Source organism: Papaver somniferum, unplaced genomic scaffold (genome assembly GCF_003573695.1).
Source record: "Papaver somniferum cultivar HN1 unplaced genomic scaffold, ASM357369v1 unplaced-scaffold_158, whole genome shotgun sequence".
Lineage (NCBI taxonomy): Eukaryota > Viridiplantae > Streptophyta > Magnoliopsida > Ranunculales > Papaveraceae > Papaver > Papaver somniferum.
In genome coordinates, this window is record NW_020625264.1 from 1479049 (window position 1) to 1501357 (window position 22309).

The 22309-nt window shown below is 37.6% G+C and overlaps 2 protein-coding genes across 2 annotated transcripts; both read right to left on the bottom strand.

Annotated features, from left to right (window-relative positions):
• Positions 1–2017: 2017 nt before the first annotated feature.
• LOC113337085 (receptor-like protein 52) lies at positions 2018–4333 on the bottom strand. Its single transcript, XM_026582773.1, has one exon. It carries the CDS (start codon positions 4331–4333, stop codon positions 2018–2020), a length of 2316 nt encoding a protein of 771 aa, XP_026438558.1.
• Positions 4334–16485: 12152 nt separating this feature from the next.
• On the bottom strand, positions 16486–20723 carry LOC113337086 (receptor-like protein kinase 5). The gene is made up of 3 exons (XM_026582774.1): positions 19761–20723; positions 16772–16968; positions 16486–16642 (listed from the first exon to the last, which is right to left on the bottom strand). The coding sequence occupies exons 1-3, from the start codon at positions 20721–20723 to the stop codon at positions 16486–16488; spliced, it is 1317 nt and encodes a 438-aa protein (XP_026438559.1).
• Positions 20724–22309: the final 1586 nt, after the last annotated feature.

Below are 22309 nucleotides of genomic sequence, written 5' to 3' on the forward strand. Positions count from 1 at the left end.
GCTTCTGAAATTTCAGTGAGTTTACTGCAAGAAAAAGCAGAGAAGGAAAAAATAGGAGATAGAAAAGGGAACTTTTAGGAGTTGAGTGGGTTTTCTTCGACATTTTTGGGAGAAACTGAATTATGATCTTACAACTCCCAAGTTGTTGAATAATTATATAGATAGAGAAATTTTGAATTTTCAAAACATAAATGGACAGTATGAATCTACCAATCATGCTAATAAACCCTAGATTACGGCAACGCTAGGCTCCAAATGATTTAGGTGTGTACAAGTGAAGCTGTACATTGAAATAGAACCTGAACAGAAAATGATATCTCGACATTATCTACAGATGGAGACAGTTAACAAGCCTTCATCTTCACCAAGAATCACAAAATAAAGAATCATAAATATCTAGGATAAGACAGAAAGAGTAATTAGACATTGCACTGTGTTTGCGGCCTAGCACTTCAACTTGGTTTCCTAATTGAACACGTTTTTATTTTGGGGTTGATTCTGGTTATCTCTTGATTCAAATTTTCTTTATTGTCTTCAAAGTTTTGCAGCTTATTTTTAACTCAATTTTTTTACTTCTTCGGTCTCTGTGGGTGCTACTTCATGAAGATCCGTTAATAAAAGAGATATCCGTGAAACGTTCCCGCTATTCTCTATTTCCTTGAAAAAGGCGCTCAACCCACAGGAAGTGGGGGGGAGATGTGAAGCCGATCCACGTCAAATCAAATCGTGACAGGGACGGGTCGAGGGGGGTCGAGGCGAAGTCGAAGCCGAGCTTTACCAAAATAAAAATACAGAACTAGTTATAAAAATCCAAGGTGACCAAACTTGTGGTATAAAAACCTCATTCAAATGTTAGGATCCATTAAAACTCTATCTTAAACAAAATTAATACAAAAACCCCAAATTTTTAAAATTAATACAATATACCCAAATTTCAAATTTGGTTTCATCAAATTTTATTCATCAAATTCTATGATGTTTCATCAAATTTTATGATGAAACCAAAATTGGTTTCATAAAATTCTCTGGTATTTTTGCGTTACTTTTTGTTTTGGATTTTTTTGTTATTTTTGTTTTGATGGGTTTTTTATACATGGATAGTGACACCTTTGGGGTTATAACTCGCGGACTGTTAAAAATATGGTTAAAAAAAAGATGGTGGATGGTTTTGGCGTCCCGCCCGGTGCGTAGTGCGGGCACAAAATCTAGTTAACTAGTATGTATCCATAAAAATGCACAAAAGAATATAAATATGTTCGGGAAGATGGACGTGTTTGAAGGAGCGACTCAATCAAAATCTCAGGCTTTAAAGGGGAAACTTGGGTCAAGTCATTTTAAACCCGTTAAATGGATGGTTGAAAATTTGCAACTTCGCATCAATAGATAAAAGGACATCATGTATTTACAAGTCATTTTTTATTTAGAAGCAGCACAACAGAGTGCATTTTTTATTACTTAAGAAAAAGTAAGTTCTAGCTAAGAAAAAGGAAGTTCTAGCTAAGCTCCAAACCGTCTAATTTCTTAGAAGCAGCACAACAGAGTGCATTTTTTATTTGTTGCCTACGTTGCAATATAAGGACATCACATCGCATTCATATCCTGTTAACTAGTTGAAAAGTCATATGAAATTTTGAAGCAGAGAAAATTATATGCAAAGCCTAAGGGCAATTATAATCAAGACAGTTACCGTGGGTTTGGGCTAGGGCAATCCGAACAATCCAGTATATGCACCATGATGACTGATCAGCAGAGTGAGACGGAGACTAAAACTTATTACTTTATTAGGTTCAGTTTGAATTGAGTCTGATGGGAACAACAAAAACTTAATTAAAAACAAGACTAGCTACATCAATTGGCTTCCCTTATTTATACCCTATGCCTTGTTATCTGTAACCCATTTTAACTTTGGTTAGTAGATTTTGGGAAACAATCACCAAATTCATTATCAATATACGTGAAAAGAAAAATATATCACCAATACTAACGTTACAACCCAATAAAAGAGTACATTATACTATTAATTATTATTACAGATACAATCAACTATCCTAACAGCTACCAAATCAACAATTCTCCAATACCAAAACCACCATTTCTGTTTCCTTACAAGTAACATAAAGAAAAGACTCCAAAATCCAACAGCAAAACCCAAGGCAACAATAGAATACAACAACAACCTCTCTTTTGTATCATCTCCATCAGCTTCATCAAATTCATTTGTAGGATGCGCATCACTAGTACTAGTATTGCGATCACCCTTGCAACTTCTACCTATTGACGATCCACAGAGTAAATTGTTCCCAGCGAAAGCTGAACCATCCAAACTGAGTGTATCAAAGTGAGTTCCACTTGGAATCTTGCCACTCAGCTTATTATAAGACAAGTTCAGAACTCCGAGAGAATCTATTGTTGTTAAAGACTGTGGAATAAGTCCAGACAATTCATTAGAACTTAGATCCAGAGATTCTAGCGCAGACAAATTTCCAATACTTTCTGGAATATGATCGGAGAAATGATTATGGGACAAATTAAGAGAAGTGAGTAGTGTTAACAAGCCTATCTCCTTTGGAATGTTTCCGTCAAGATTATTGCATGATAAATCGATGCTTGTGCTATATTTATTTAATTCCTTAATTTGTATCATAACTCCTTTGATTACCATCTGCAGTCCAAAATGAGGATTATTGAAGAACCCGTGTGGATTCGAATTCCTTGTTACACCGCTCCAGTTCCCTAACATCATAGGAATATGGTCCGAGAGATCGTTATGTGACAAGTCTAAGATTTGGAGAGTCTGCGAATGAAAAATATCTTTGGGGATCGACCCGCTGAAGCTGTTTGACCTTAACGAAAGGATCTCAAGTTGCTTGAGTGAACCAAGACCAGTTGGTATCCTACCTCCAAACTTGTTATTTGCTAAGTTGAGAATCATTAAATCTGAACTCAACTTATCTGGAAGTTCCCCAGAAAACAAATTATCATTCATGATAACAACTGATTTCATTTTAGACCAGAAACTAACTGGAATGTCACCACTTAGCATGTTCTTCTCAAGTGAAACATACCACAAATCAGGACAATTCCCAAACGTTTTCGGTAATTCTCCGGTAAAGTTATTCGACCAAGCAGAAACAATTAGCAAATTACCATTAACACATAAATTTTCTGGAATATTCCCTGAAAGTTTATTTTCTGATACGTTGAAAGTCTGAAGGTAAGAATGTAAACCTAGTTCTTGGGGTAGTTCACCTGATAAGTTGTTGTTAGAAAAATGAATACCAGTAAGAGATGGAAGTAAACCAATACTCGCCGGAATTTCTCCTGTTAGTTGATTTTCGGCAACACTTAAAACTTGCAAATTCTTCAATTTACCAATACCTTCAGGAATCGAACCAGTTAACTCATTTCTATCAAGAACAAAGTAATACATATTTAAACATTCGATGGCTATTGGAATTTCCCCCGATAATTTGTTTTTGCTCAAGCCCAGAGACGTTAAGTTCTTCAACAAAAATAAATTCTCCGGGATATTCCCACTCAAATTGTTGGACTCAAGAAATAGAGTTACCAGATTTGAAAAACTACCAACCCAATCTGGAATTTTTCCATATAAATTCGCATTCGTCATGGACAAATATTTCAGCTTTATCAATTTAGTGAATTGATCGGGAATTTTCGACGACAAAAATTTTGACGGGAAAAAGGCATTATAGCCTATCCTAAGATACTCGAGATTCGATAAGTTTCCAATCTCTTGCGGGATAATACCACCAAAAAGATTCATATTAAGATCTAATTTCTGTAAGAACTGTAAATTTCCAATTGAAGAAGGAATATCACCCGAGAAATTATTCCACAACAGAGCAAGTAACTGAAGATTTGCAAGTCTATCGATATCGTTAGGAATTCTGCCAACAAACTGATTATATGAAAGGTCTAAAGATTCAAGTTTTGAACAATTCAATATATGTACCGGGAATTCTCCAGTAATATAATTCCCAAAAAGATCAATTTCTCTTAAATTTTTCAAATCACAGATGAAATTCGGAACTTTGTCTGTAATATTCATATGTGCAAGTAAAATACCGGAAACAGAATGACGGGGATCACATTTTATACCTGTCCAATTGCAGTGGTGAGCCTTATTAGAAATATTCCATGATTCCAATGATGACGGATTTCCAAATTCTTTCTTAAGTTTTAGAAGAAAACTTCGTTCTTGTTCGTTTTGTGGAAGTTTGTGTGAATCTACTACACAAAAGAGTAGAGGAAGAATGAAAAGAAGATGGAAAATGGTTTCTTTAGGATTATTAGAGTGGATTTTGCTCGACATTTTTGAAAAAAATTGAGTTATGAATATATGATATCCAAGAAAATCCAAATTGTTTAATTATATAGATTGATATTAATTGAATTCTCAGAAGGGAAGTCGATATTAGCCATTGACTCGATGGTCTCCATGCAAGACTTATCTCCATCATTTGTCACGTGCACACAAAAGTTATATGACAAGAAGTTTCTACCAGTCAGTCTATCCTTAGGAGTACGGCAGTGCTATATATAGTCAAGCTGACCTCATTGAAATACTACATAAACAGTTAGTGAAACATTATGTAAACAGGAATACAATTATCATGATATCATCCTTACGAAGAATTAATTACAAAATACGCAAGATTCCTGCAATTTTGGTACAGTCATTTAGAACCCGTTAAGGGGATAGTTGAAAAGGCATATACGGTATTGAAGTCAGTCCATCTCTCATTTGTTCCTAACTTCAAATTTGGGTAACTTGCACTTGCACATAGGAGGAACCCGTTTTAGCAGTTCCTCCTCCGAAATAAAAGGATGGTTGTCATTGACCATCGCAAGGACTGTTATGACTTGGCTTCAAAAGATTCGCCAAGAATTTTTGCATCATCAAGTTGTAGTGTAACCGCACGAAATACCACAGCACACCCAAATGATGACTTTTATCAAAATCTAAGATATGATGAACACACCTAACCTTTATCGAAATCTAAGATATGATGAACACACCAAATGAATGTTTTATTAAGTGGAGTATATAATTTGATGTAAGCTCTCTACAAACCCTAATATGAACACACCAAATGAAAGTTTTATTAAGTGTTGTAAATAATTTGATGTAAGCTCTCTACAAACCCTAATCTCTTTTCTCTCCAACTCTCTTACAGTGTAACCTCACCAATCAGAAAATCCAAACCCCTTACAATGTCTCAAGGTTCTCTTTTACAGGAAAATGAGAAAGTGGAGTACAACTATTTTTCACTTCGTGGATGGTCACACAATACATGTGATCTCTATTTCACTTCATCAATATAATATTCCAAAAAGTTTCCCCTTCTCTTTCGACGATAATCCGGTTTCTTATCGGTACAACTTTCCATATTTCTTGTTCAACAATTTATTTTCCCCCCTTATTTCCTTCTACTTCGTATTTGTCATCTCTTTTTAGCCGGATCTGACGAATTAAAATCTTTTATCGGATCTTCATTTACTTCATTATCACCTTTGGCAAGTTTTCCCTTAGGTATATCTTGGCAGATCTGATTTCACGAATGTTTTCTCTTCTCCGCAGATCCAATTTTCATTAAAGTTTTTCTGACAACTGATTTAATCCCTAATAAATGCTTTGTCTGCTGTGTTGGTGATAATATCTTCTCACGAGGTACATTTTTCCGACTTCGTGACTTCTCGTTAATACACGTGGCGAGTGTGCTTTTCTGTACCAATACTTTCCCTTTTACTTTTCTCTCGAAAGAAGCGAGAGAGGAAAGACAATCCTAATCGGTTTTGATACCGCTAAGTCTCCGAAAATTCCACTTCCTTTTATTCCACGTATTCCTTTTCCTTCCTCTGTAGTTGTCTAGCACCGTTTCCTATTCTTTCTTTAAATTTTCCGACCTGCCTTAGCAGGTCATCCTTCCTTACACTAGATACACCCGTTGATGGAAGACGAACATTTTTAGTTTCTCATCCTTTTACTTTCTTTATGCTATTGTTCTCTTCTCCTCTGCTAGTGTTTTCTCCTCCCTTGCTTTCAACAGAAACATTACCAACCCCTTTTATTCATCCTTGTTTAGTATTTTTAACTTTAAATCACCATGGCTCCAAAGAGAAATCCTTCACCATCAACATCATGGATTCTGGAAGAGTTTTAGAGAGAATGGGGTGAAAGAGGGCTCACTATTTCTTCGGGCGTAGACTCTTCTATTGAGCATCCGATCACCTCTGATAAGAACATGGAGTTGAATTACAGATGGATTTTGATGGGAACCTGGTCGTCTTCTAGGGTCATCATCTCCATTGGGAAGTTGTGGGATGGATTATCCTTTCCTATGTACGATCCAACTAACCCTTTTTTCTACGAAACTCTGACTAGAATTCAACGAGGAGTCTTTCAGCTAAGTGGAAACCCTATTCTTAGTATGAACGAGTTAGTACGTCTTTCAAGGACAAAGGTCTCTCTTTAATTCCACATTTGGAGAAGGCGTATAGGCCTGTTGATTACTCAGTTGACTCTTTCACGGAGAACTACAGCGTCAAGACTCTGAATACTCAGAAGTTTTAAGAATGGGTTATTCGCTTTTCGCAAAATACTTTGGAGGATTCCTCCAAGGCCTGGATCCTCCTAGGTACACGACGAATGATCATCTTCATCGGTATAACGATGAGGAATTGATGATGTTCCCCTAAGTTCTCGAAGTTCCATGGTTTTCGGGCATGGATTTCGAAGGTCAAGCTCGTACTGGTCCCCTCTCGAAGCATAGTCATTTCGCCGATTATAAACCCAGGAGATTGGTTTGGTCCGAAATTCCTCTCATGATAATCTTCGTATTTAACTTGGTTCCTTTTTTATCGTCACTATAGTGTAATAATCATGCTTCTTTATTTGTAGTATCCCACTCCTGCTCCTGGTCTTCTAAAGTCTCTCCCAAAGAAGCGTGAGGACACTCCTATGTAACCAAAAATCAGGGTAAATATAACTCCCTTCACCTCCCAGTTATTCCTCTCTTGCCTTTTACTAACTGTATATTTTGCAGAATGACTTTGCGAACCCTCATATTATTCCTCCTCCGAAGCGTGATGACAGGGTATTGAACTTGATCGAGCTAACCAAAGTTAAAGAAACTACGACGCCTTCGTGAAAGTCAGATCTTCTACGAAGCCATCTTCGAGCGTGAACAAGGATCCAGTCGTGAAGGACACCATCCTCACCTCTGTTAAGCCTTCTGTCGTTGAAGTTGTGGAGTCTCCCGAGAAGCCTCCTGTGGATTCTCGTGTTGAGGATCCGAAGAAGAATGATAAGGGCAAGAAAAAAACTCTTCGGGGATGAGGATCTTTCTTATGTTCCTGATCCCGACTTCTTGAGGGAGGATGATTCTCGGAAGTGTGAGGCTGTTGATTCCCTCGCTCTTGATTCGTTGGTTTCATTCAGCTCCCACTACATCATGTCTATCAGTCAGTCTTTTATGGAGGATGCTTCATTATCTCTTTATCTTCTCTAACACGCGGCTATGATGGCTCTGGTAAATTATGATTCTTTCTTTTGTATTGGCCTTAATTTCGTAATTCTTCTCACCTTTACTTCGTAATCTTAGTAGGAGTTCAATCGTCACTTTGCAAATCTGTTGAAGACGAGGGATTCTTGTGAGAGAATGGTTAGCGCTAAGGCTCGCATTCAAGAGCTTGAGAAGAAGCTTGTTGAGGAAAATAGTCATTCTGCCAAATTGGAGACGAAGATGAGTGAACTTCGTGGTGAGATCTCTCGCCGTTGTCTTTCTTCTTGCATTAGTTTATTTCTCTCGTTATTTTCTTAATTTATTCTTCGTCAAGTTCGGGGCGTGATGCGTCAAATGGATACTGAAGAGTCTAAAATTTTAGTCGAAGAAACACAAGCAGAAAATTTTAACTTCACTACCCATGTTGGTATTTTTGGTACTAAGAACGATATTTTGAAGAAGAAGATAGAGTCCCTGTATTCACATATTGACTGGATAGCTCCTAATCTCATGAATACCGATGAGTTGAATCTTCATCTACACAAAAAGAATGAATATTTGAAATTTGAATATAGTAAATCCGAGCGTATCCTTATATCTTTAACGATGCTTTATTCTAAATCCAAGACTTTGGTTACTCAACTGAAAGAAGACATGGCTTAGGTAATGAAGATGAAAGATAAAGCTGAGGCTAAACTTCGCAAAGCTCATGCCGAAGTTTATGATGAGAGGGCTTAAAACTTTCATTTGATAGAGGAGGCCAAGTTTCTTCATTCTCGATTGGAGGGGTTATAAGAGAAAATACTAATTAGCCCACCCTGCCCGAGCAAGGTGCTCCTGGTGGTAGTATACCCGAGAAAGAAAGCCAGGTAGATGCTGAGCGGTCCTGAAGTCCGATCCCTCATGGGGAATGTTGGTGGTAGTTTTTTGTGTTCTCGTAGTGCTTGTGAGATGTAATTAGTATGTCCTCGTGCTCACACTGAGGCAATGTTTAATGTTTTTAGAACAATTTCTTTTTGGGAAGTCCTCATGTATGGGAGGCAGTGAACAATTTCACCTTTATTGTTGCTTTTAACCTTTTGGTAATTACACTTGGTATGCTATATTTTCTACTTAGTATTGATAGTAGTTTTTCTATGTATACCTTTCATCTAACCATGAGTTGTAAGGCCAAGGAGTGATCAGTTCCTTGCGTGGACGAGTCACTTTTTACGGTGTTGGATTTTGGTTATAACATATTTTCCTACTTAGATTTATTGTGAGACTGCTTGGTTTTTTTTGTTTAATGGTGTCCTGTATAGGTTACATTTTCCCCCTAGGTTAAGTAATCATATGTTTGAATTATTGCACTTGCTAACCTGTACATTGGAGGGCGATATCTCGGTTGGATGATTCTTTCCTTAGCCAAAGATAAGTACCCCAATTCTGGATATCTCCTGTTATGGGAGGACATCATCCGATATTATGATCGTGATGGCATTATCCTAGGTCTTTGCCTGTTCAGGTAGCTTAGGTATCTTTCCTTCATCATCTTGCTCGCGGTGGCTAGATGGCATTGCCGTAGGTCCATATTTCCTTTTCAGGCAGCTTGGGTTGTATCATTCTTATACAGAATGGAAGGTGTGGCTAGAACCGTGCCATAGTCTGGATGGGCTCTGTTATGAAATTGTTTTGAGATTATTACTCTATATGCAGATGATATAAAGTACAGCAAAAAAACAAAAGCTAAGATAAAGAAAAATAAAAAGGAAACGTAAAAGACCACAAAAATTAAGAGCAAAAGGAATTTTATTAATCTCAAAAAAGGGTTTTATAAACCCTTAGTACATGTTGGTGAGGTTCTATGACCTGTATATATGGAAATCCAAGTCCTTTCTGGAGTCAATTTTGTAATGAACTCATTCATGATTGTCTTTGTCAGTGTAAGTTCTAGAAATTATGGTCGAAATAAACTTGCCTAGACATAGGTTTTAAAAGGGAAGCAATACATACATGTAAGTCGAATGGTTGTTGTCACTGCAGATAATTGCTGTCATAATATGCAGCGACAAAGTTAAGCATGCAAACTTTAATTCAATTCAATTCAATTCAATTGGGAGATCTGCCAAAATCAAAGCACCGCCAAATACTTCGAGTGAAATTTAGTTCAAATTCAATAGGTTTTAACCGGGTCTTCTGCCTGATTTCCTTCTCCTCTGTCACCTCAAAACTTGAATTTCAGATCCGAATTCTAAATTCATTTGTAGTTGCGAAAAATCCCACAACTACACCCAAGTAAGAAATCTCACTAAGTACTAAGAAATCATCATGAACAACTCAAATCTTATTATTATTACTTAGAAATCAATACAAAATATGGTACGAGAACCCTAACTTGAAGAACAAATAAATTTCTCTCTCCTAAGTTTCTTAGCAGAGCGCTCCAAAATCTCTCTCCAAATACAAAGGAATTAGGCCCCTTTTATAGGGTTTACATTAGTGGATGACAACTAAAGCCCTTATTTTCAGATTTGGTGTGCGATAATCTTGCTCGTTCCTTACTATATTGCCGCGCCATTCTTCTAATTACCGCATATATATTCATGATTTCCATGTGACTAAGTGACGTCATCCGGTGTGTCATTCATATTATAAAGGGTGCGTGATACTCGCCTGCTGCCAAATGCATATCTTCGTACTTTTATTGATTGTGTGGTATTTTACCCCTACATTTGACCTCTTATCGCATAATTCTTTTTAAAAAAAGAGTCATTCGAGAAATTATTTTTTTCTTTTATGAATTTCGCACCAGTTCGCCCTTTTCATATTCCTTTACTTCGCACGCTTTCATTTGTTTCCTCGACATCTCTCGGGATTTTCGCGAAACCGCCTACACGTGTCTTTCTTCTCTCCTTTTTAACGGGCACGTCTTTACTAACTGGTCATCTTCATCTCCTATTTATAGCCTGCAGTGATGAAAGAGGAAATTTTACTTCTTTTTCTTCGTAAACCTTCTTCATCTTCTTCCCTTACTTCTTTTCTCTGCAACTTTGTTCTCTGGCTTGCTCCCTCATCATCGTTTAGTGCCCGTCCTCTTAAACTTCCATGGATTCTCAACCAGAGTTAGTTTATTCATTTGTTTTTGACTTATTTGTTTCCTTTCTTGTCTAATTTTGATTGTTATTCTGCTGCTGTGTTCTGCTACTGTTGTTCTTATTGTTGTTGTTCTTCCTAAACCCATACTGTGCTTTTGTTGCAGAAAAACTCGCGTATCAAAACCTAATGTCACACCCGGCTCCAAAAGCCATGACTCCAACAATGGGAAGCCTTCGCTCGGGAAGGTAGTGATAAATACCTGTTTCTCATGTTGAAGACAATATTGTTGTCTTTATTTCTCACTTATCCTGTTTGTGGAAGGATTATGAGAGCGATCTTAACCGCGCCACTAAGAAATCCAAGAAGTCTAGCTCCATTCCTCCTCCAAAGATTGTCTTACCAAAGGTCAACATCTCGCGTCCGCGACAGCCTAAACCATCATCTTCAGACAAGCCCGCCGAAGTTACCGCATCTCAAGTCTCATTAAAGCCTCAGATTACCCCTTCTAATGAGACTGCCAACATTCCTGCCACGGATGCTCCTGCGTCCAATGCCGTAGGTGTGTCTATTTCACATATAGATATAGTGTCTACTCCTGAAATTACTAATCCCTCTCCTGGAGGTGCCTCTGCCCCCCTTACAAAGGATACTGGTGCATCACATATGTCATCAAGCCTTCTCTTCCTCTCACCATATTTGGGAAACACTTCTTCTGGTGCAACTGCTTCTTCCTTCAATACTCCTGTTACTGAATCGGTCATTGAAGTTGTTAGTGTTGCTTTCCAGCTGAGTAGCAATTCTTCGCAGACTGGTCTTAGAGAGGCTCTTATTAAGTTGACATCTGAGTATCCTATGTATGAATCTTCTTGGGGCGAGATATTCGTGCAGATAGATCCAAGTATCCATGTTACCCTTGACCGCCTGGTAATCATATTTATATCTCTTGTTGGTCTTATACTTACCCATTATCGTTTGCTTCTTTAGGAGTCTCGTCGTCGCTTGATTCAGACTAATGGGTTCATTCATTCTAGTTCTACCATTAGGGAGCTTTCTCGTTAGGTTTCTGAGTTGCAGGAAGATTTCTTGAAAAAGTCCCTTGCGAACAAGACTCTTCGTTCCCAAGTCAAGGAACTTAAAAGTATGTGTTTCTTTATTGTAGTTACTGCTTTTTGTCGAGCTATAGTATTTCTCTTCATTTGATTTTTTTCGCACACCTTTAAAGATTTAAACCACAAGCGTGTTATGGAAAGATATACTTATCAATTTTCTGCTGAGGATTCCCGCGCGGAGAATGAGAGGTTACAAAATCAATTAGACCAACTAGTTAGCACTCATTCTTCTCTTTTTGATCAAATTGACCATATTAAGAGCGTAAATATTCATTAAGCGCCCAATATAGTTTCCTGGGTCCAAAATATCCGCCCTCTCAGGATCACTATATAGTTATGATTTAAGGAATAAAACTTTATCGGATGAAAATCAAGTTCTTGGTGAAGAGAGGTGGTCTCTTTCAAGTGGTCGTACTATGCTCGCGTGCCAATATCTTGATCTTCAAAAGTTTTGCTCTGACCATGAGGATGCTCTTCGCGTCTTAAGAAAAAAGTATGATGAGGGTGTTTAATAAACTGCGAGATGATCATAACAACTGCAAGAGTCTTATGATCACTTAGCGAAAAAGAACGCGTCCTTTCCTCGAGATGAGAATAAAATTCGGCTACAGGGGAAAATGGGCGATGACTTTGATAAATGTATAGAGAGTATGAAAAATAATAATGTAGCTTTGTCCCACCAGTTTCGCTTTAAGGAAGGTAGCCGCATAGGGTTGACTGTCTTTGTTTTCACTTAACTGTTCTTCTTTTGCGCGTATATTCTCATGTTGATTCTAACTTCCATTCCTTTATTTTCGCAGTCACTGATGCTTCTAACCATGCCGTTATTCAAAAGCTGAGAACTGATTTATCAAAGTATGGAAAGTCGCGCGACAAGCTTTCAAATTCCCGAGATAGGGTGAACAGGAGGTGCCAGTAACTCGAGAATTACCATCATGCGTGTATCAGGAATCTTACCAAGAGTGTTGAGCGTCAAATTAACACTCCAAGGAAGTTGCTGATGAGATATGCACCCTGTATTCATTGACTCTCTTAAAACTTGACCCTCTTGAAGTTTCTGCTGATAAGGAGCTTTTTAAACCCGATTCAGACTATGATCACCAGAGTGATGATGATGAATACATCCCTCTTAGAGGGAATATGTCTGCAGAAGGTGAAGCCCGCGGTGAATCTCGCACGTCTCTAAAACCTGTTGCTGAAGCTGAGTCTGGTGCTCTAGTTGAGGTTCAAGTTACTGAGACTTATACTCGTGCGAACCTTGAGGCAGATACACAAGATGTTTCTCAAGAAGAATCTTAGATTTTTCCTTTTCTCCATTATGCAACCATGTGTCTGTAAATTTGCTATGCTTTGGATTATGTCCCGGTGGAATCCTTCTTTATCTTTTGGATTTTAGTTATGCCCTCCTGGGTCCCTTCTTTATCTTTTGCGAAATATTGTTCATGAAGACGAGGATAACATCTTTTATTCGCTTCTGAATGATGATAAATTTCTCCTCTGAATGACGATACATTTCGCTTATGTTATTATTTCCTTCACGCATCCTGACATAAAATGGTTAATATAATATTCAGTCATTAGTCTCAATGTTTTTGTGGAGGTCTTATTGTGCCTCCTTAGGTAGAGGTCTTAATCAGCCTCACCCTGTTAGTGGGACTTATCTTTGCTCAGGATTTTTATTTTGGTCGTGCAGCAAAATCGCAGGCAGTTGATATCCTTTTAGGTAATAACCCATTGATATTGCCTTACCATCTTTCATATTTTTTCCTTTGCAGCATAATTTTTGCGTCAATATGACAGGTCTAATTATTCCCGTGAGTAAAAGTCATGTGACATTGACGTCTTTCACACAATTCACCTCCCTAATGGAGGGTGTCGTCCTTATATTCCCCCTGATTTCCCTTTCAAGGAGGCTCACCCCTACCGGGTTAGGGTGGTCTCCTCCCAGCCAGTGATACCAACAACCAATTGTTTTTGCGGCCTCTTGTCCCTCTTCCGATATGGCTTATGATTACAAGACCGCACCCTAAGTGGGGTTTCTTGAGGAATGAGTGTATCAAAGCCAAGACTTATCAAGGATGGACGGGTACGCTACAGACGTCCCAGGAACCCTTGACTCAACCTTGTACTGCGGCGCCTTGATCGATTTTCTACACTCCTTAGGAGAGATCTTATTACTTACGCCTTTCAACGCAGGAATCTCTGCCGGATAGGCTTTTGTTTCTCCCCAAGTTCTCCATGACTCGGGTTCCAGGGCGGTATAGGTTTCTCCTGAGACATGCTTACCAGGTTTTTTCCAATTATGATGCGCGTTAGGGATTATTTATCTTGCCACTTGCACTTAAGAGAACTAGGGTGCACGCCACAATTGGATTCCTAGCCTCTGTATTTAGAGGTTTTTGTCTTTTATATTCTCGTGAGGTCTTATTTTTATTTATTCTTTGATCATCTATTGGTTTCAAAATTTTCATCTTTTATTCAATTCTTTTTCTTTTACATTGTTCACATCTTCTTATCGTGCACATGCTTTCGTTAACTCGCCTTTGATATACTGCTGGTCTAATTTTGGTAATATCACACGGCTTCGTGGGTAATATTTTTTCAAGTACGTGTGGTAACATGGATGATCGAGCTTGCGTCCTACATCCCTTCCTTCACTATCCATCAGTTCGTATGCTCTATTTCCAAAAATTCTCTTTATTATATACGGCTCGTCCCAAGTTTTCTCCAGTTTTTCATCTCCTCCTCTCTGATAGGGCGGGATTTTTCTTAATTCCCCCGGTTGAAACCCTCTTTTTTTGACGCCCATGTCAAATTCTCACGCTAGCCATCAAAGATAATTCTCCATGTGTTGTAACGCGGCTTCTCTGTTTTCTTCCAAGTCATCTAATTTTCCCAAGATCAGGTTTATGTTTAAATTATTTTCCCATGCCTCTCTTTTTGTTGTTGGAATTATGACTTCAGTTGGTAACACGCCTTCTACTCCATATGTCAGGCACGTTCCCATTGCTTCTCTCCTCGTTGTTCTGTATGCCCATAGAACATTTGGAAATTGTTTCCACCATCCCTTATTATGACCCTCAATTTTCTTCTTCAATATATCCGCAAGCGTTTTGTTTGTCTCTTTGCCTGCCCATTGCTCTGGGGGTATATGGGTGTTAATTTCCAACTTTGAATTTTGTATGCGTTAAATAACATCTCTATGTTTTCTTCTTTAAAATGCTTCCCATTATCTAATACTATTTGAACCGGGATTCCAAATCTGCAGATGATGTTCTCAAATATGAAAGTAAAGATATCACGATCTCGTATGTGTTGGGCTGCTTTCGCCTCTACCTATTTCGTAAAATAATCTGTTGCCACAATTAAGAATATTTTTTTAGACGGATCCTGGTATGAATGGTCCTACAATGTCCAAGACCTATTTTCCAAATGGCCAGATACTTGTCGACGAGCTTAGTTCCGCACCTGGTGCATGTATTCTCTTGCAATATATTTTGAAGAAGCCGCAATATATTGCAACTCACCACAAGAACATAAATTGTCTGGTAAATTACCTGAAAGATTGTTCTTTGAGATATCAAGAAAATGTAGCGTGGAATGTAAACCTAGTTCTATGGGAAGTTCACCTGATAACTTATTTTCAGAAAGATCAAGATATTGAAGCGACGGAAGGTAACCTAGTTCTTTAGGGATATAAACAAATGCCCTACAACCAAACACTCTCAAGTGATCATAAGCAGGATCTTTGTCTCTCCATACCTTCTTTGTTACTTCTCCATCTAGAGGTATTGAAGGTGATCGATTGATCAAGTAGACAGCAGCATGCATTGCTTCACCACAAAAATGTTTGGGCAACTTGGAACGCGATACTATGCACCTAACTCTCTCAAGAATAGTGTGGTTTATCCTCTCTGCAACAACATTATGTTGTGGAGTCTTCGGTACTGATTTTTCATGACGTATACCCATGTTGTTGCAATACACTTCAAGTAGTCCAATGTACTCTCCTCCATTGTCAGAACGAATGCACTTCAAGGTTCTACATGTTTCTCTTTCCACGATGCTGTAAAACATCTTGAACATAGGAACAACATCATCTTTGGTCTTGATTGCATATGACCAAACCTTCCTTGAAGCATCATCTATGAAAGTAACAAAAAAAAAGGAACCACCAAGTGTTTTGACCCTTAAAGGTCCACAAACGCTAGAATTAACAAGATAGATTTTACCCGAATTGCGCTTGAGTGAAGCTTTATGAAATAAACTCTAGTTTGTTTACCAACTAAACAATGAGTGCACTTACCCAATTGCGTACCTTTGGCTTTTGGAAATACTTGTCTTTTGGTGAGGATTTGAATTCCCTTCTCAATGAGATGACCATGTCTTCTATGCCACGGCTCGGAGGTTGAATCTTTGTCAACAACATTCAACTCACCTTTCAATACCTTCACTTGTGTCTTATATAATGTGCCACATTTCTTGCCTCTTGTAATAACCATGGAGCCCTTGATTATCTTACATTTTCCATCACCCAAGTGATTATTGTACCCTTCATCATCTAACACTCCCGGTGACATTAGATTCAAACGAAGATCTGGTACATGTCGCACATTTCTGAGAACCAACGTGCAGCCAACAATGGTCTCGACCTTCAAATCACCCATTCCTACAATCTTCGAAACATCATTGTTTCCCATTCTGACTGAACCAAAATAACCATCCTTATAGGAGATAAACACATCTTCTCGAGGAGTAGCATGATAGGATGCACCTCAATCTACTATCCACTCTGAATCAGAAACTGCAGCACTCACACATACATAATTACAATCATATAATAAAGTAATATCACTACTTTTTACCACAACTGTAACATAATTGACTTGTCTGTCAGTTACATTCCCTTTCCTTGGTTCTTTCTCCAGCTTCCTGCATTCATTTGAATAATGATCATTCTTACAACAATCCACGTCTTCACTAGACTTTAATTTACTTCTTGACTAGCCACGGTCAAGAGCTTTGCCACAAGCAGATTTCTTATCATATAACTCCTCTAACTTTGTCCACAAAGAATATGCTAGTTTCTCACTAGCCACATGATGAAAAATATAATCATCAACCCATTGCAGAATGAAACTAATAACTTTATGATTAGCAACACTCCACACTTTGTCTTCTATCTTCTTAGGATTTACTCCCTTGCTCTCTATTGGACCATAGAGATCTTCACAATATAACCAATCTTCCATCTTAGCCTTCCATATCACATAGTTCTCACCGGTCAAAATAACCATTATATTACTAGTGCTAGCTTCCATCATTGCACGGGATTAGCTCAACCCAAAAGCTCTGATACCACTTGTTGGGGGAGACTTAGAAATCCGAGCCGCTATGCGCAATACGAAAAACTACACAAGGTAAAAATACCCAACTACGAGGATATAGAAAACAATCACACAACACCGGCAATTACGTGGAAAACCCCTCCACGGTGAAGGGTAAAAAAAAACACGGGTAAATCTTCCACTATAATAAACAATGGATTACACACAAATCTCCCAATTTGGGGATACACTCTTCTTGAAGGTACATATATCACTTGGATAACAATTTTTCTAAATTACACTTACCCTAAGGATGGATCAACAATTCATTCACCAATAAGATGAGATTCACTATCAATTTGCGAAATAGCAAGAGTAAGAGATACTTGTTACTAAGGTTTGAACAAACCCTAGATTTTTCACCTTTTGAAGAGACGTGAAAATTGATCAATCAATCTTCACCACAACAAACCAAACGGACCCTTAACAAGAACCTTTTCTTTTTCTTTAAAAATTAGCTCAAATCATCACCAAAAATTAACTCTAATGGTGGCTACTCACTTTCTCTTACTTTCTCTCACTGCGTCCCTTTTCTATTCTTCACGATTTTAAAGAAGATAACCCCAAAAGGAGAAAACATCTCCCGATGCCTTGTTATAACCTAACATGGCATGTGCTACTTAGCACCCCCACTGGATAAGGGGACACCTAGACCAGGCCTTACAGGAACAGGGAATTCCCCAATTGCAATCCATGACTTTAAGAATGATGGACCAACTCCAAACTCTTTCTTTAGTATAAGAAGAATACTCATTCTTCTTCTTCGTATTCTTGTATTTTCAGCGAGTTTATAACACAAAAGAGTAGAGGAAGAAAAAAAATGAGATGGGAAATTGTTTCTTTAGGAGGATTTGAGTGAATTTTGTTAAACATGTTTGAGAAGAAATTGAATTACGCTATCTAAGAACTCCAAGTTGTTAAATTATATAGATAGATTGAATTTTTATAAATGCCATTGATATTAATTAGTCATTTACTCCATCCGCTCACCATACAAGACTTAGCAACGTCATTGCACAGTTAAACAATAAATGGACTGTTTATCTACCAGTCAGGCTAATGACCCATGAAATACAGCAATGCTAGGTAGGTTCCAAATGATTAAGTATGTAGAAGTCAAGCTGACCCACTTACATTGAATTGGAAAGTTGATATCTCGACATTATGTAATGAAGGAGACAGTTAGCACTTAGCAAGACTTTGATTTTTAGTTTCCAAATGTATTGCTTGACTCGGCTAATTCTGAATTACATGATTGCCAGGGTAAAATGGACCACCATTCGTATTTTAGTCATTAATGTATCTAGATGCAACCATTGCTGTCACAGGCAGATCTTATTTTGTTAGCTAAACAGTAGACTAAATACTCGCCCACTGTCCCTTTATAGCAGAATCGTGTGCTTTGCTTTGAACCATGGGCATTATTAGCCATTTAGCCGATTTCTAACGTAGGAAGTGTCATACATAGGTAAGGTACGCTAATAAAGAAGAACCCAATTCAGCAGCATATCTCCAAAATAAAGCCAATAAGCATTTCGTGATAGCAGATTGTTTATCCAGTGCAATACAAGGCGAGAGTTAACTCATGAACATGAACATACCAAAAAATGCACTATTTTTTTAAGAAATACATAAATTCCCATACATTCAAAACAACAGTTACATCCGTGAGAAACCACCTGATCTCGAGCTTCTTTTCCTTTGTTGTTTCTGTTGGTTCTAATCATTTCTTAGTTGGGAGATACAAATGGCTTAAGAATAATATGAATGAAATAGAAATCGCATATTGTGCCATCAATCTAACAATATTAAGGATTTGAAGCAGAATTCGTCAAATTCATATATCAATTTACTATCATATCGAACCTTCAACATCCAAGTTACATGTATGGGGAAAAACAAGGTACATTCATTAATACAATCGTCTATTCTGAATAAAACTTGTTGTCTTAATTGTAACAAATTCAATAAATCTCCAATATGGGAACCACCATTTTTCTTTCTTTATAAGTAAAACACCAAAAATGCCCCAAAATCCAACTATAAACCCCAAAGCAATAATAGCGGACATCAATAATTTCTCTTTTGCATCCTCTAGATCGACTTCATCAACTTCAATTGCAGGATGTCATTACCGGTACTAGTATTGTGATCACCCTCGTAAACTTTCTCTGTTGGAAATACACACAACAAATCGTTCCCTACGAAAGTTAAACCATCCACACAAAGTGTATCAAAGTGATTCCCTTGTGGAATTCTTCCGCTTAAATTATTGTAAGAAAGGTTTAAGACCCCAAGAGTGTCGATAGTTGCCAAAGATTGTGGAATACGTCCTTACACTTTCAATTGATCAATTGAAAGTTGTATCCCTTGTAATTTTTTATTTGAGTCTGATTGTAACAATTATTATCTCTTCTATATAATCTCTTTTCACGATCAAAAAAAAAATTATTGGAACTTATTAAATCTAGAGATTCTAACACAGACAAATTTCCGATATTTGCAGAAATATCACTAGAGAAATGATTGTGAGACAAATTAAGTGAAGAGAGTCTGGATAGCATGCGTATCTCTTTAGGAATTTTTCCGTTAAGATTATTGCATGACAAATCTATGCTATATGAATATAAATCTGGAATTTGTATCAAGACGCCCTTGTTTACCATCTGAAATCCATAAACATAGCCGTGCATATGTGAATTCCTTGTAAACCCAGTCCAGCTTCCTATACTGTTAGGAATATTCCCAGAGAGATTGTTTAGCGATAAGTCTAATATTTGGAGTTCCTGCAGATGACAAATCTCTTCGGGGATTAACCCATTGAAATTGTTTGACCTTAAAGAAAGTAACATCAAGCCATTAAGTGAACCAATATTATTTGGTATATTGCCTCCAAAATTGTTGTTTGCTAAGTCCAGAAAGACTAAATTTGGACTCAACTTTTTGGGAAGTTCGCCAAAAAACTTATTATCGTTTATGTATACCACCGATAAATTCATGGATGACCAAAAAGTAGCCGGGATCTCACCCGTTAACATGTTATTGCCAAGTGAAAAGAACGACAAACTAGAACAATTCAAAAGCGATTTTGATAATTTTCCTGCAAAATTGTTTGAAGAAGCCGTAATTTTTTGCAACTCACCACCAGAACATAAATTTTCTGGTAAATTACCTGAAAGATTGTTCTTTGAGACACCAAGAAAATGTAGCGTGGAATGTAAACCTAGTTCTTTGGGCAGTTCACCTGATAATCCATTGTCACGCAGATATAAGTATGTCAAATTCTTCAATAGACCAATACCTTCAGGAATCGAACCCGTTAACTCGTTAACCGAAAGATAGATTTCTTCCATTGCCAAGCATTTGATTTCTTTCGGAATTTCACCTGACAATTTGTTAAAAGATAACATCAAAAACCTCAAGTTCTTTAACAAAAACAAGTTCTCCGGAATTTTCCCTCTGAAATTATTCCACGCAAGCTTCAGGGATTCCAAATTTGAAAAATTACCAATCCAGTCCGGAATTTCTCCATATAAATTCATCTCCGACATCGACAGATCCTTCAACTTTATCAAACTACTGTATTCATTAGGAATTTTCGACGACAAAAAATTATTAGAGCCCATTTTAATGTTGGCGCAATGCGGAAGTGTGATGGGATTTATGGAAATGATTTGAGAAATGGGTATAGGAAAAGAGGTTGGTTAATTGAAAATTATTGGTTTAAGAAAAGTGAGGCTTTGATTAATTTTTGAAATGGAAAATGTTTACAAGGAAATTTAGTGTAGCTCTTTGGCTCACTATGTTTACAAAAGGCTCTTTGGCTCTTAGTAACTCTAGCTCTCACTCTACTCACTTCTTCACTCACTTGAGTTTTTGATTGTTGTTGGATGATCAAAATGAACCCATTGATTGCCTATTTATAGGATCAATGGAACACTCTAGAAATAAAACATTCTAGAGAACACTTGATCAATCTAAGATTAGTCTAGAGATTGAATATTCTAGACCATGACCAAGGGACCTAGAGACATGGAATATTCTAGAGTCTACAATTGAATTTCTAACTAAAAATGAGAAGAGTCTAGATATCTCTAGACTGGGCCCAATCAATGGAGATAAGCCCATGGGTGTTTTAGCTAATCTAGACCATCACAAATTATCTAATATCTTTAACACCCCCTCTTAATTTGTGATGTTAAGCTTTTCTCTAAAATGGTTGAACTTATCCGCCGTGACTGCTTTTGTGAATATGTCCGCATTTTGTTCTTGTGTTGGACAAAATTGGAGCTCAATTTCCTTGTTTTCTACCATCCCTCTGATGAAGTGGTGTCGTAGCTCTATATGCTTCGTTCGTCCGTGGAAGACTGGATTTTTTGTCATAGCAATTGTAGACATATTGTCACAGTAGATAGTCGTCGGCTGATTTTGCCTTTGTTGTATGTCGGCCATTAATCTTCTCAACCATACTGCTTCACATGCTGCACTTGTTGATGCTATGTACTCTGCTTCGGCTGACGATAGTGCCACCGTACTTTGTTTTTTGGAACTCCAAGAGATAACTTTTGTTCCCATACAGAAAACATAGCCTGATGTGCTCTTTCGGTCTTCAATAGAACCTGCCCAATCGCTATCTGTGAAGCCAATTAAATCATTATCTTTTTCTCTTGTATACTTGATGCCAAAATTCTTTGTTCCCTTGATATATCGAAGAATTCTTTTGCGGCCGTAGTGTAACTTGCTTGGCTCGCTCATAAACCGAGAAACAATGCTGGTTGCATTGACGATGTCTGGCCTTGTATTTGTTAAGTAGATCAGTGAGCCGACTAGACTTCTGAATAAGGTTGGATCTACTTTTGGCGCTCCATCATTTTTTATCAACTTCTCATTAGTACCCATTGGAGTTGAAATTGGTTTGCAATCCATCATGTTGAACCTTTTCAGTAAGTCTTCCGCATATTTTTCTTGAGAAATGAATATTTCTTCTGGAGATTGTTTTACTTGAATCCCAAGAAAATATCGCATAAGTCCTAAGTCTGTCATCTCATATTCTTTCATCATCTCCTTCTTAAAATTTTCTGCCATCTCTTGTTTTGTGCTGGCGTAAATTAAATCATCAACGTAGAGACAGACAATTAGGAAATCCGTACCTTGTTTTTTAATGTAGAGGGATGGCTCACTTGGACTTTTCTGAAATCCATTATCTCGGAAA

Coding starts and splice junctions, on each gene's coding strand:
- LOC113337086 (XM_026582774.1), bottom strand. CDS start 20,723: ATGGGCTCTAATAATTTTTTGTCGTCGAAAATTCCTAATGAATACAGT. Junction 16,969..19,760: donor ATGTTTATGGATTTCAGATG/GTAAACAAGGGC, acceptor GTGATATGGAAG/GCTAAGATGGAAGATTGGTT. Junction 16,643..16,771: donor GCATATTCTTTGTGGACAAA/GTTAGAGGAGTT, acceptor AAATGAATGCAG/GAAGCTGGAGAAAGAACCAA.
- LOC113337085 (XM_026582773.1), bottom strand. CDS start 4,333: ATGTCGAGCAAAATCCACTCTAATAATCCTAAAGAAACCATTTTCCAT.